Source organism: Homalodisca vitripennis, chromosome 6 (genome assembly GCF_021130785.1).
Source record: "Homalodisca vitripennis isolate AUS2020 chromosome 6, UT_GWSS_2.1, whole genome shotgun sequence".
In the NCBI taxonomy this organism is placed as follows: domain Eukaryota; kingdom Metazoa; phylum Arthropoda; class Insecta; order Hemiptera; family Cicadellidae; genus Homalodisca; species Homalodisca vitripennis.
Window position 1 is genome coordinate 33,991,940 of NC_060212.1, and position 12,877 is coordinate 34,004,816.

General features: G+C 34.8%; 1 protein-coding gene across 9 annotated transcripts in view; it reads left to right on the plus strand.

Annotated features, from left to right (window-relative positions):
* LOC124364251 (nuclear factor of activated T-cells 5) overlaps positions 1 to 12,877 on the plus strand; it is a 114,029-nt gene that overhangs the window by 74,347 nt on the left and 26,805 nt on the right. For all 9 annotated transcript variants that reach the window (XM_046819579.1, XM_046819581.1, XM_046819583.1 and 6 more), the window contains 5 exons: positions 1,878 to 2,008; positions 8,120 to 8,247; positions 9,290 to 9,491; positions 11,639 to 11,829; positions 12,230 to 12,411. In XM_046819579.1, coding sequence (XP_046675535.1) covers positions 1,878 to 2,008; positions 8,120 to 8,247; positions 9,290 to 9,491; positions 11,639 to 11,829; positions 12,230 to 12,411 — 834 coding nt within the window. The remainder of the gene's footprint in view (positions 1 to 1,877; positions 2,009 to 8,119; positions 8,248 to 9,289; positions 9,492 to 11,638; positions 11,830 to 12,229; positions 12,412 to 12,877) is intronic.

The following is a 12,877-nucleotide window of genomic DNA, read 5'->3' on the forward strand; positions in this document are numbered from 1 at the left end:
ATAATGCTTATTTAATATTGAATTGAATTGAAAATCTCTTTATTCCTTTATTCCTTGAATATACATTTTGTATGTACATAGAATAGCGTCATACAAATTATTTAACTAAACTAAGAGGTTATAATATGCTAAAATACTCTAATCCTATAGGTAATCTAATTACAAATGCCTTAATAATTGCAGCTTTAGCCATAACACAGATTAATAAAAAATAAAAAAAATACAGAAATAGTTAACAATATTATAAATAACTAAAAAGTAACATAATTAAACTAATGATATCATAATAATATTATATTTCATTCATCAACAATAAGTTAGCAACAATAATTTAATTAGATACACAAAACAATCCAAACAAAACACACAAAAAACACAAATTGATATATTGATGTTGTATACAAAAACTCAGCTCAACCCAGAATTATAAAACTCTTGAAATGAATACAGAGATAAAGAAATTAAGTATGACTTTTTTTTTATAAATATTGCATTATTTTTCTCTGCAGTTATTGTTAATGGAATTTTAGTTAAAAGATTTTCCCCATGTAATTACTATTTTAAATAGTACAGTGTTTCCATTACTGGATGGTTTGATTCTAAAAATAGTCAAAAAGAACTTGAGAAAAAACATGTAAAGGTGGTTTGTTTTGTTGTTGGCCACCAAAGTTGAAAGGTTATCAGGTTATAGGCTGTTATCAGTGGTATGCCAGCCTAGTCCAGTTTGCCTGTCAGAACAGAACATGCAGGTGATAACTGATACAAACATCTGTGATATAACTGGTTTGTGAACTAGTTTTGCCTTCTTTTCCACAGATGCAATAATGCCTATGACTGTTGCTGGTAATTTATTATAATTCTATACAGTTCTCTCTGGTTATCCAAGTATCAGGAGTTTTACTTTTATGTAAGTTCTGTTTTAGTTAAAATTCTTACGAATACCTCTGATTTTCATTTAGAAAATTGTTGACTTTTATGTTTTATGTTGACAGTTATGAGCTCTTAATTACCAGGTGTTAACATTCGTGTTAGGTTAAAATGTTAATTTGTGTGTGATTGTTTACTGTTAAATGAACACGCACAGCTCTTTACTAATGTTTAAATTTTGAACAAAAAAATAACGCAATAAATGTAGTCATTTATTATTACCAACTGCGAAATAAGTTTGGAATTACAAAGTAAAAATGTGTTCTGAACATAAATTCAGTTATTTACAATAATGCTTGGTGGGTATTTCTGAAAACAATCTAGTAAATATAATTCATTTTAAATAGAAAAGTCTTAACAACAAATTATTCAGAAAATTGAATTGTCAAAACATCAAGTCAACAGTCAACAGATGATTCGAGATTTTAGGTGTATGAAATCTAGTGTAGAATCTATGGTGAACTGATCCTATCACTAGAATTCTGAGTGCAATTATTTGCTTTTCTCACTGTCCACTACAAGGGAGCATATTGAAGGCCCTTGGAAAGACATTTGCCCTTTTATTGGTTTAATATATTGTAGGTGTATTGGTTAGTGTTTCTACAAGCGCTCTGGTTAATGCAAAATTATTTTCACAGTTTAACACTATGCTAAGTGTTTAGTCATGAGAACATAAACAATTTATTTGAATGCTATTTTGACCTTTATTTGAATGATATTTTGACTTTTATTTGAATGGTATTTTGACTTTTATTTGAACAATATTTTGATCTTTATTTGAGGATATTTGCCCTTTATTTTGAAGGATATTTTGCCCTTTATTTGAATGGTATTTTGACCTTTATTTGAAGGATATTTTGCCCTTTATTTGAAGGGTATTTTGACCTTTATTTGAATGGTATTTTGACCTTTATTTGAATGATATTTTGACCTGTTGATTACTGTTACAGCTGTAAAACGAGAGCATATTCCTGTAGATCCTTGTGACAACTCAAACGACTCAGGACTTGGCTTCGATCACCACATTGATTATCACTCGAGCATCGCGTCTCACCCCACCCTGTGCTTCTCGGACAAAGAGGTAAGCATTGATTAAGTATCTTAAAGTGATCACTACCGGTTGTGGCAGCCGTGTCCGTATTGTGAATCACATAGGCTTGGAATATCCTTACTCAGGGTTGTAGTAACTATTTGCAGAGCCAGCAGGGATCACTTCTGGTTGGTTTATACCTTCCAGTTGAACCTACCACTGGGCACAGCAAAAACCGATGTCACTTAAATCTGGGCAACCTTATGGATGTCCAGGAGCAGCACTTTACTAACCGCAAATGTCGAGACTCTGGGGTGCAAGGCCAGTTCGCTAGGTTTAGTCTAATGCGGGAGATGACTTCTAGTTGGTGGGGTTTGGTGGGATCACTTCTTCTAGAGTTGGTGGGGTTCGTTCTCTAAGTGTCAAAGGTTCTTGCTAGCCTCAACAAGGGTGTGCCAACCCCTGCCTGCTTTGACTGGAGAGGTTGGTTCAGAGCTGGCCTCCCCTTCTTCCGGGGGGGATAACTTCTCACCCTACAAGGAAAGAACTGCAAGGGGAGATGGTATTCAGATATCCAGTGGTAGTGTACAACTGACTGCTTGTTACGCATATAATACGAAGCTACCATTGAATGCGTAGTGGTCACATTTAGCCTGATGGTGTTGTATGCTATGAGGTGGCAGTGGCTTTATCCAGTATTCCCTAGAATGCAGCTCAAAATCATTCGTCAGGAATTGATTTGTTGTGAAAATTTAAGTTCTTTTAAGTTTGAGTCTCAGGTCTTAGCTGCTTGGGGTGTCACCACAAGGGTTCTCTGAGCAAATTGTGGGAACTTTTTTTGTTAGTCCATTCATGTGTTACCATTCACATGTTAAAAAGTGTAAGAAAGGGTCTCGTGGCTCTAATCGTCTTTACTTCATGTGAGACTAAAGAAATTGTTCAATTCACTTCTCATCCGTTCCGTATGTGTGTGTGTGGTATTTGGCAAATTTCAGGAATTATTGTGGGTGCCGACGTCCTTATATATTTCCTTTCTGTGTTGCTAAATATATTGGCTATATACTAAAGGTGAAAAATCAGCATCTAAATAAAAACTTTCAAACGTAAGCCTCTAACTGGTGCAAATTACTAGTGTTTTCAATCACGAGGTGTGAATTATAGAACAGTGATTTACATAACATCAACTAGAAGAGGTCTCATTGCATGTTCTTTGTCCACTACATGTTACGATTTACCGTCTTTTCAATGCACTCCGCCAACTTCAGAAAATACACCTTCAATTGATGATTTCGAGATCTCTGTGCTTTTTATTCTGAGTTTCTCAAAGTCTCAGATATGAGCTGTTAGACAAATTTAAGTTAGTGTGTTAATGTTTTGGGAGAAACAATCCAGCGAAATAAAGACACAAATGTAATGTAAAATTGCATCGTAAGCCACCGTAATCAATTACAGCCAAGGGTTACTTTATCTGACTTTCCATTGACTTTCAATAATGAAAATTAGGTCAAAGTTGGAAGAATTTTTAATTAGGATGAATTGTAGAGAAGCCTAACTCTTTTACTTAATTTTACTTGTAATTCCCATCAATAGGCTTCAGGTCTGAGCATTGGACATAATGAAATGGTGCCAATTGGGTTATGATCACAATCAGATTGGGTTAAGTTTGGTTGGTGAAGCAAAGGAAGGCAGAAGTATATGTCTTTGATAAAGCTATCCACACTATTAAAGCTGTGTCATTAAATAGCTTTTCAGCAAATTTTTAAATTTGCTGTCCCTTTAATTTTGGAAACAAGTGAGGTAAAGTGTTAAGTTGCCTATTTCATTGCCAGTCTGGGTTACACAGACTGGTTTATTTACAGGGTAGAGCCATGAATTAACGAGTGCTTTCTAGCCTAAATATAAAAATATGCCTCCTGACAAAAGTTGTTTGGTGTCCCAAGTAGTGTGGGAAGGGAATAACAAGTTGTTTTTGTTCATGAAAGTGGCCTTGACTTTTATTAGATTTTTATTACATTGATTTATTGCTTAACATTTGTAGATCTTTATTTGGTCGATTTCCTTCAGTATGTGTTGTTCTTATCTGAATTAGTTTAGACTATTGTATGAGAATGTGAACCATTACATCTGAATTTATAGACTTTGTTGGAACATTTAAGACCTCGAGCGAATTGAACTTACAAAACAAAGTCACAAAATTTGTATGGAACCCATGCACTCTAGATTCCAGTTGCTTCTAATTTCACCTTCATGAAATGTGTATATTTTATGTTTGGAGCAAGAAAGTTTTAGACGAAAACAAAGAATACACAACACAAAAGAGAAATTAGTTGTTAACTCGAGATGAAAATATGTTGTTCTGTCACTAATTGCCGGACCATTGCTTATCTGTGGCCTACTCAAAACATCATTTGATGCTCCTAATCACTCTGCCAGGCAGCTTCTAGCCGGAGGTGTAGAGTTCTACACGCTTTAATCATAAAAAGGAACAATTTATACTTCATATTATGATTATATAAGTATATAATTAGTACTTAGTATTTTTATTTACTGAGTGTGTGAACTATCTTGCTGTGAAATATATTTTATAAATAACTCTCTGATGTCATTGGTTCAGGGTGGTAAGTTTATATCCTTGACACTATATATATGACTTGACCCAGGTTTGTAAAAGTTGTTTTCTTTTATGAACATAAAGTATTGGACAGAAAATAGAATTTTTAAAAGAAATCTTGAACGTAGCAAATTTGGTTAAAGTAGGATTTTTAATAGCCCCAAAAACAAGGTGATCACTGAAAATAAATAATTTGTTACGTCTTCTGAAACATGATTAATAAAAATATGCCAAATTTAAAGTCATTCACACAAACATATTATTTGTAAACTAATCTTCAAAAACGTTGTAATAAGAAAGTATTTCGTGATCGTTTACACCTGAATTCTACTTTTTCTGAATTTATCAGTTTTTTGTTATGCCATAGTATGAAATGTTTGAGAACATCTATTTTTTATTTCCTGGAACAGTTTAAAATTTAAGGTATGATCTGTGGTTTTCTGTGGCTAACGTTTCAGTTTTTTACAACTTTTTTCGAATAACCTGTGTTGAATAGTTATTTATGTTGCAAACTTAAGGTGAAAATTCCGTAGAGTTTTAAATCATATGTGACATTATTGGTGCAGAAGTGAACTCCAGAAATTTTTCGACGGCTTGTAAAGTTTTTTAGGTTTTCGGTTTTTATATGTTACGAACAATTCTTTGAGCAAAAAAAATGTACGACATCATTTTAAATGTAAGCATTAGGCTGGGTTGAAATTGGTACTTAACATCAATGTCTTCTCTGTCATTGAATTAGAAGGTCCTAACTTTAAAATTAGGGGTAAGCACAACAATAACTTGTTTAGGCTAAATAGAATAAATTTCATCCTATTGTAGTGGGCTTGTCCTTTTATGATAATCACAAACTGCAATGTGTGATGTGTGATATCACATGGGACTGGAGTGACAGTGACAGATGGTTAGTGTTTCAAGGTCACACTAACCTAGGCCAACGTTGTTACTGTTCAGTTAGAAATAGTGTTCCCCCCCCTTACCCCCCACTAACCAGCATTATGACTGTATGTACAGTCCGTGCTAGGAGTGGTTACATCATGTGTTGAGTCTGCCCAACCCAGCTGTGTATCCAGTACCACAGAAGGTTGCAGAGTACTCGACTTAGTATTGTTGTAACAGTTAAGTTAAATATGTCTTTAGAATGCTCAAAATTAGTGTTTTAATACTGATACATCATTTGTACTTAAACTTATTTTGCGAATGTGAGCAGTTCCGTAACAAACAAAAGAGTTCTGTGTTAGTTATAGTGTATTAATATTATTGAATACTTTATTTTAATGCTTCTAGCGTTTGTTTTTAGCATAAAAATATTGTGTCAAAACTCATAAACTCGTTTATAGACATGCCTGTTATCCCTGTGACTGTGCATACTTATGCTCTGACAGCATCACCTAACTGATGTCCTTAAAATACTTTTCCCTGTCGGTGGTTAATTTATTTTGTATATAAAGAAATGGCAATGTTTCAACAATTGCCTTCTTTCCGGTTAGCTGTGTGTATTAACCTTGTTCAGGACAACAGATGATCAGATTATTTTCAAGTCAACCAAAGCCAGGCTCACAGACTTGAAGATTATACTCTTACTAACTGTGTTGGATCATTATAATAATTCAGTGGTTCTTCTGGAAGCTTCTTCGTTCAACCTTTTTTATTCACCCATAAAACATTCATAGGCTGACTCAGATTTTTAGAATAGGAGTAGCTTCTAGAATGGTAATAAGGTTATTGTACGCAAGGATTCCACTGTCCATAATTCAAAACGTTTAATAAGGTACAGGGTTACATAAAGTTGATAGAGACTCAATAAGTCCGATCTAAGTAGACTACTAAAGGTTGAAGTCTCTCAGGAATTGGGCTTCAACGCATTTTATTCCCTCTGCACTAGTAGCAACTGTGGATATTGATTTGATCATATGTGCAATCTTGTGTACAAGAAACATCAAATGTATGTTTGTTAGAATATTCATACTCCATCTTTAACATCAAGAATCAAGAATTTGTATTGCCTTTAAAGACAATGTGCAATTGATCAGTCGCGTCCTTTATGATCCTTACTGTTTCAAGGCTGTTTTTATTCAAAATAAATCCATAAGATCGCAACAAGTTTATTTCCAACCAATAAGAAAAAAAAAAAAAAATAACCATATGATTTAAATAAAGTTACAATAAACATATGATGAACAAAGTATTGTATTTTGTTTAGCCTTCAAACAGTAATTTATTAATAGTTATTTATTAATATAGCGACATTATTTGTACTCATTTTTAAATAGGTGTATAAATATGTTTTCACAATAAAAAAACTTTGAATTTCATTTCCAGTCATCATAGAAACATCATAGTTTGTTTTTCAGTCAAGCCAATCTCTCAATCTCTGAATTTATTAAAGTTCAATGAGAACACCTCCGTTGTACTCTTTAGATGAAGGTCATTGCTTGTAAATTGGAGTTTACCAGTGAATTGGTTACGGAAGAAGAATTTAAACTGTATGAGGAAAAATGAGTACAACATTCTTTATTGGTTTCGAACCAATGTTCTAGAAATTAACTGAGATGCTTCTGAACATTGGGAGTAAACATGTCCCAGTAGTACGGCTGAAATTAATGGCACTATATTTTCATAGTATGTAATCACCTAATGTGTTCTTAGTAAGGTTAGGTCTCATATTTTCGCTACATGGGGAAGTTGTCATAAATGGAATACTAAAGGTAACCTCGTGAACAAAAAGGTTGTCTAAGGTGACCACAAATTTAAGAGTCATAATTCATCATGTAGGTTTGGTCAGCATTTTTGGTGTCCTTCCTATATATCGCTCCACTAGACAGGGTTTGCAGTGCTAACCAAAGGGACAAAAAAATTTAGATGTCCATGAGATCTACTTGTAGTAAAAGTTGAATCTAAGTACCCAGTAATGAGACAGTTACTCGCACATCTAGTTTTGTATTATTCGTTAACAGAAGTAATCCTAGTCGGTGTATGGCAAGGTTGGCAAGTTGCAATGAGAGCAGACACCTTCGTCAAGATAGGCACAGAAACCCTTTTGGTAGGGCCAGAGCCAGGTTCTGGAGTAGCTCTCTCGTGTAGCAAAGCTCTAGTAAAAGATTGGGAAAATATGATTAGTTCCATAACATGGAGATAGGCCCCTGGACTTTGGTAATCTAAAATGTGTATCTCTCCATACGCAACAGGATGGTCAGCACTCCTTGAACAAAGTAAGGAGACTGTACGACTGGTATTAAGGATGTTGACAGGACATGGTCCTCTTAGAAAACATCTGATGAAGTTGATGATTGCAGACTATGCGGATAAGCAGAAGAATCAGCGGAACATATAAGGCTAAATACGCAAAATCAGGAAACAATTCCTAGGAGTGTATCTTCTCAGCCCTAAGGACATCAGAGATCCGGAGCCCTAAAATCTTATAGGATTCCGTAAAAGCTTCAGATACTGAGGGTTTCTAAATCTTAAGTGAGAGATGTGCAAAAGTGCTTGTGGGCTCTGTGTGGAAACTCTTGTCTCTTTCTCAACTTCTCATTATATATAATGTGTTGCAGACCGGGTGGCAGACTGAGGAGCCAGCGGAAGCGAAGAGACGAAGGCTGGAGATCAAACTGGAATCTGATGACGCAAACGATAACTTCACTTTCCCACAAACTGTAAGACAAGTGCCCAGGGCTATCTGGTGAGTTCTCTTAATGTTCAAATTTGAGTTTTAAACTTGTTTATTCCCAAAACTCTCAAGAAAACAACATGCAAATACTTATAATTAATTGTAAAACATGTCATAAGATTTGAAAAAATGTAACAGTGAAAAATTGAAGGAAGATGAGACAGTAGTATAATGTTAGTCCACGTCTAATTGTGTTCTTCATATGTGGACTGTTTCATGATTTTTAAAATGTTCTATTTATATTCCAAATCTTTTTAGTATGTATTTTTGGCTTTTTTAATTTTTCTTTTGAAGCATTAATTGCTTCTTTTCTTAACCCTTCAACGTGGTTTCACGAGACAGTCACGTTCGATAAACAAGGCTGACTGCAGTGATTTCACGGTTTAGTCCCAACAGCAGGTATCTTAAATGAGCTATCTGCACATTCACTTCCTCAAGTCGGGATGGCTGTGTGGTCTATGGTGCTTCTCTCGGAGGGTTCAATTTGCATGCCTTATGTTGGAGATTTTTATGGTCAGGTGTACACTTATGAGAGTCACTGGTCTGTGGTAAAGCCGATGGGAGGGCTTGGGTGGAAGTTGAGGGGGTTCAGTGATTTTCTTATATAAGTGTACCAGACATAGAGCACCTGCTTTGCGTTTTTTGTCTTTACTACTAAAAAAAGCTTGATTTTTCTTCATGTTCTATGAGGTATTTATTATTGAATCATAACCATAATAATGGCTTTTGAAATTACAAAAACCATTTATACCACAATAAACATAAATTGTAAAATACACATAGAAATTGTCACATTGAAGGGTAAACTAAAGATGTTCTGCCCTAAGTTAAGGCATTCAAAATATTGAGAAAAGATTAAGTCACCACCAACACTGGCTAATGTACTGATTGTCTTCAAATTGATTTGTTTTATTCAGATTAAACTCGTCCATTGTGGATTCTAAATACTTTCTGCCAAATGCAATTTGGTACTTTCTTTCAAACCACTGTGGTATCTGTGGACGTTTTCAAATTAACGTTCTGAAAGTAAATAAGCGTATGATTGTAACTGCAGTGTACCAGTGCGAGCGCGTACCAGCCGAGTGGTGTCGGTGCCAGCGCCGCTCAGCTCGCAGCTGTCAGCCACCTCGCAGAACGGGCTGACTCAGCTGCTGATAGTGTGCCAGCCAGAGCAGCAGCACCGAGCCCGGTACCAGACGGAGGGCAGCCGAGGTGCCGTCAAGGACCGGACGGGCAATGGCTTCCCCGTTGTCAAGGTGAGGCGGTTTGTTCTTGTTATCTCTGTCCTCTTGTTATTTGTTCCGTTCTTCTGTCATCTCTTTGTAAACACCTAGTTTAAATCGCCAAGAAAGAAACTAGAGCACGGGAACGAATGAACTAAGATAAAGTGAAGTTTAATTTTGTCAGACTCTTCTGGACCTTTTATTACTGTTGACTTTGACTAAAACGCCAAATACAGTTATATCCAATATTATAGATTATGTCTCTTGTCTCTTGGAGAGTTTTTTAGTTTACAAAAAACCTTCGTAACCCTTCGTAATGCCTGGTGCACGCTCCGTGCTTATCGTGGTTGCCAAGGAAGTATTTAAAAACGACCTTAACTCTGAAGCAGGGGGAGGGGAGCGCCCTTTGTTTAACTCCGACCACTAGCTCGTCAGTTCTCGTCTCCTACAGAGCCATAACCAAACATATCTGTGGCCTGTATTACTGCTTCCTCGGTTGCCACAAGTGTGCGCTCGCACGTGTGTCTACTAATCTCTTTATTATTCTTCATCGTTGGTAGTGTTGTGATTAGTTTGAAATATTTATCTTGTTTTATAGTAAAATGTTATTTATTAAACTTTTCATTTTAATTACATTATACAATGAAATTGAAATTTATTTCAAATAAACAGTTTTGTAAATAGTTATTTTTATTTTTATAAATAAATATGTTAATTTTAAGTAAAATGCCCTGTTTTATGCTTTTTTTGCTTTTATGTGTTATAATTTAGCTATGATAAAAATTAGCTATGAACTTAAAGAAACAACATTTTTTACTTGTCTTGGCGTTATAGGAAAGTTAATGGATTTATTTATTAGTGGCATATGAAGGGTTAATCATTAGTCTTTTTCGTGATTATATTACGCAAATTAATTTTTGTTATTAGAAAACAGATTTAGTTTTGTTTGCTAAAAGATAAGTGAAATATCGTATTTATATACTGTACGTTGTCATGTTCATGTTCAGACATTGCACATTGGACCGTTTTCATGTTTATTTTCACTAATTTAATCTTTTATTGATGCTTCTCTCGTCTCAAGTCTTGATAATTACGTGCTTTTTGTTTACATTACGCGTTTCATATGATTTCAAACTCATGTTCAAGGAGTGCACTGATTTGTCTGTAACTTAAGCCTTTAAATTTAAAATTAGTGTAGTTATAACTACAAACTCATATTCAAGTAACACTGATTTGTCTGTAACTTAAGCAAACTTAAAATTAGTGTAGATCTACGAAACTCATATTCAAGAAGTGCACTGATTTGTCTGTAACTTAAGCCTTTAACGATTTAAAATTAGTGTAGTTATAACTAAAACTCATAATTCAAGAAGTGCTGATTTGTCTGTAATTAAGCGTTTAAACATATGTAGTTATAACTACAAACTCATGTTCAAGGAGTGCACTGATTTGTCTGTAACTTAAGCCTTTAAATTTAAAATTAGTGTAGTTATAACTACTGATCTTCAGTATAGACATAAGGGAGCCTACCGGTTAGCTGGCCGCACATCTGAGGCTCTGTTTGAAACGGGGACAACTGTGCTGTAAATTGGAATCTTGTCTTAAATCGGTAAATGATTCACTCCAGAAACGTACATTTTAGTGCTAATGAACTGTTTGTTTAAAACGTGATTATGTTTTATACTAATGGTTTATAATGTATATTGAATGTACAGTTTCTTATGGGAAAATCTATACTGAAGATGAATCATTAACGATTATTAGTATTATGAGAGAACCATATTTTTGTACATTTCATTAACAGTTTCTGAAGTGAAACATTTATTTATTTGAGATGAATTTCTCTTTGTAAAGCAGTTTTAAACTCAAGCCCATGTTAAAAACGGAGCTTACGGATGTGCAATGCTAACAAGCATTCTCTCTTAATATCTTCATATAAATAGCCTTTATAAATAAACTGCACATTAGATAAAGTGGTTTTGTGAAGGAAATTTATTTAGTAATTTTGAAAACTGTTACTATTTTTTAAAATTTTGTAGCTTTACTAATTGAAAATATTAGTACTGCAGCTTTCAAATTTAACTCAGTCACCTATGTTGAGAACTAGATAGTGCTACTAAAAAGACCACTAATAGTTGCACTACACTAAGTGAGTTAGCAAGAGCTGCTGTATGTTGCAGCTGGTGGGCTACGATGGGCCGGCAACACTGCAGGTGTTTATAGGTACGGACCAGGGACGTGTGGTCCCCCATATGTTCTACCAGGCCTGTCGTGTCTCTGGCAAGAACTCCACCCCCTGCGTAGAGAAGAAGGTGGACGGCACAATAGTCATCGAAGTGGACATTGAACCCTCGAAGGACATGGTGGTTACGTGAGTATCTCATCTCCCGCACACTATTCTGTAGATTTGTTATCTTACGAAAGAAAGACAACCATTAAGGAAGTAGTGATAAATTAACGTTTCATTAGCGTATTAGAAAGGCTATTAAGATACACAACAGAATTCCATTTCTAGCTTCCTTTGTGAAAAACAGGAACTCAAAAGTAGATAACAATTTTGTTTAATAAATTTGTAGAAGTCATGTTGCTGACAACTTTTAAAAATAATTTTTTCATTTAAATTTACAAAATAAAATTGTCAAAGTTTTCAGATGTTCCAGAGTATTTAAGTCAGATTGAAAGAAATTGGCTTCTACTTGTACCGAATGATAGTTTAATACAAATTTTTGACAATTATTGAAAGAGTTGTACATTGTTCTTTGTGATAACAGGTGTGACTGTGTGGGGATCCTGAAGGAACGCAATGTCGATGTGGAACATAGGTTCCCAGAGGAAGGGACGGGTCGAACCAAGAAGAAGTCGACCCGCTGCCGGATGGTATTTCGGACAACTATCACTAATCCGGACGGCTCACAGGAGACTCTGCAGGTCACCTCACAGCCAATAGTATGCAGTGAGTAGCTCGTGCCTCGTTTATCTATTCAGAAATACATTTTAACCCTTTTTGGACGAATGTGGGTATATCTGCTAAACACTCACTGTTCATAGCAAACGGAAAAAAAGTACCAATTTATTTTGTATTTAGATTGCGTAATTATCAGAGGCAATTCGCATAACATAAATAAATGAAGAATAAATGAAGAATAAACTCGAAATATGAAATTAATGATAGTTTTAAGGGAAATATTTTGTGTGTTGAAACACTGCAGTTGGATATATTTGCCATACAAAACTTCAAAATATTATGTGGTGAAAAGTTATTATCATGTACTGAGTTTTACATCAAAATGTGTCAAATTACGTGATTCTATAAAAATTTTTGTTTTCGAGCTTAAAAAACTCAACATAATTCAACAGTTCGCGAATGGATAAAAAATTTCCGAGTGTGTGTGAGCACCATATTTTTAATTCAAATTTAG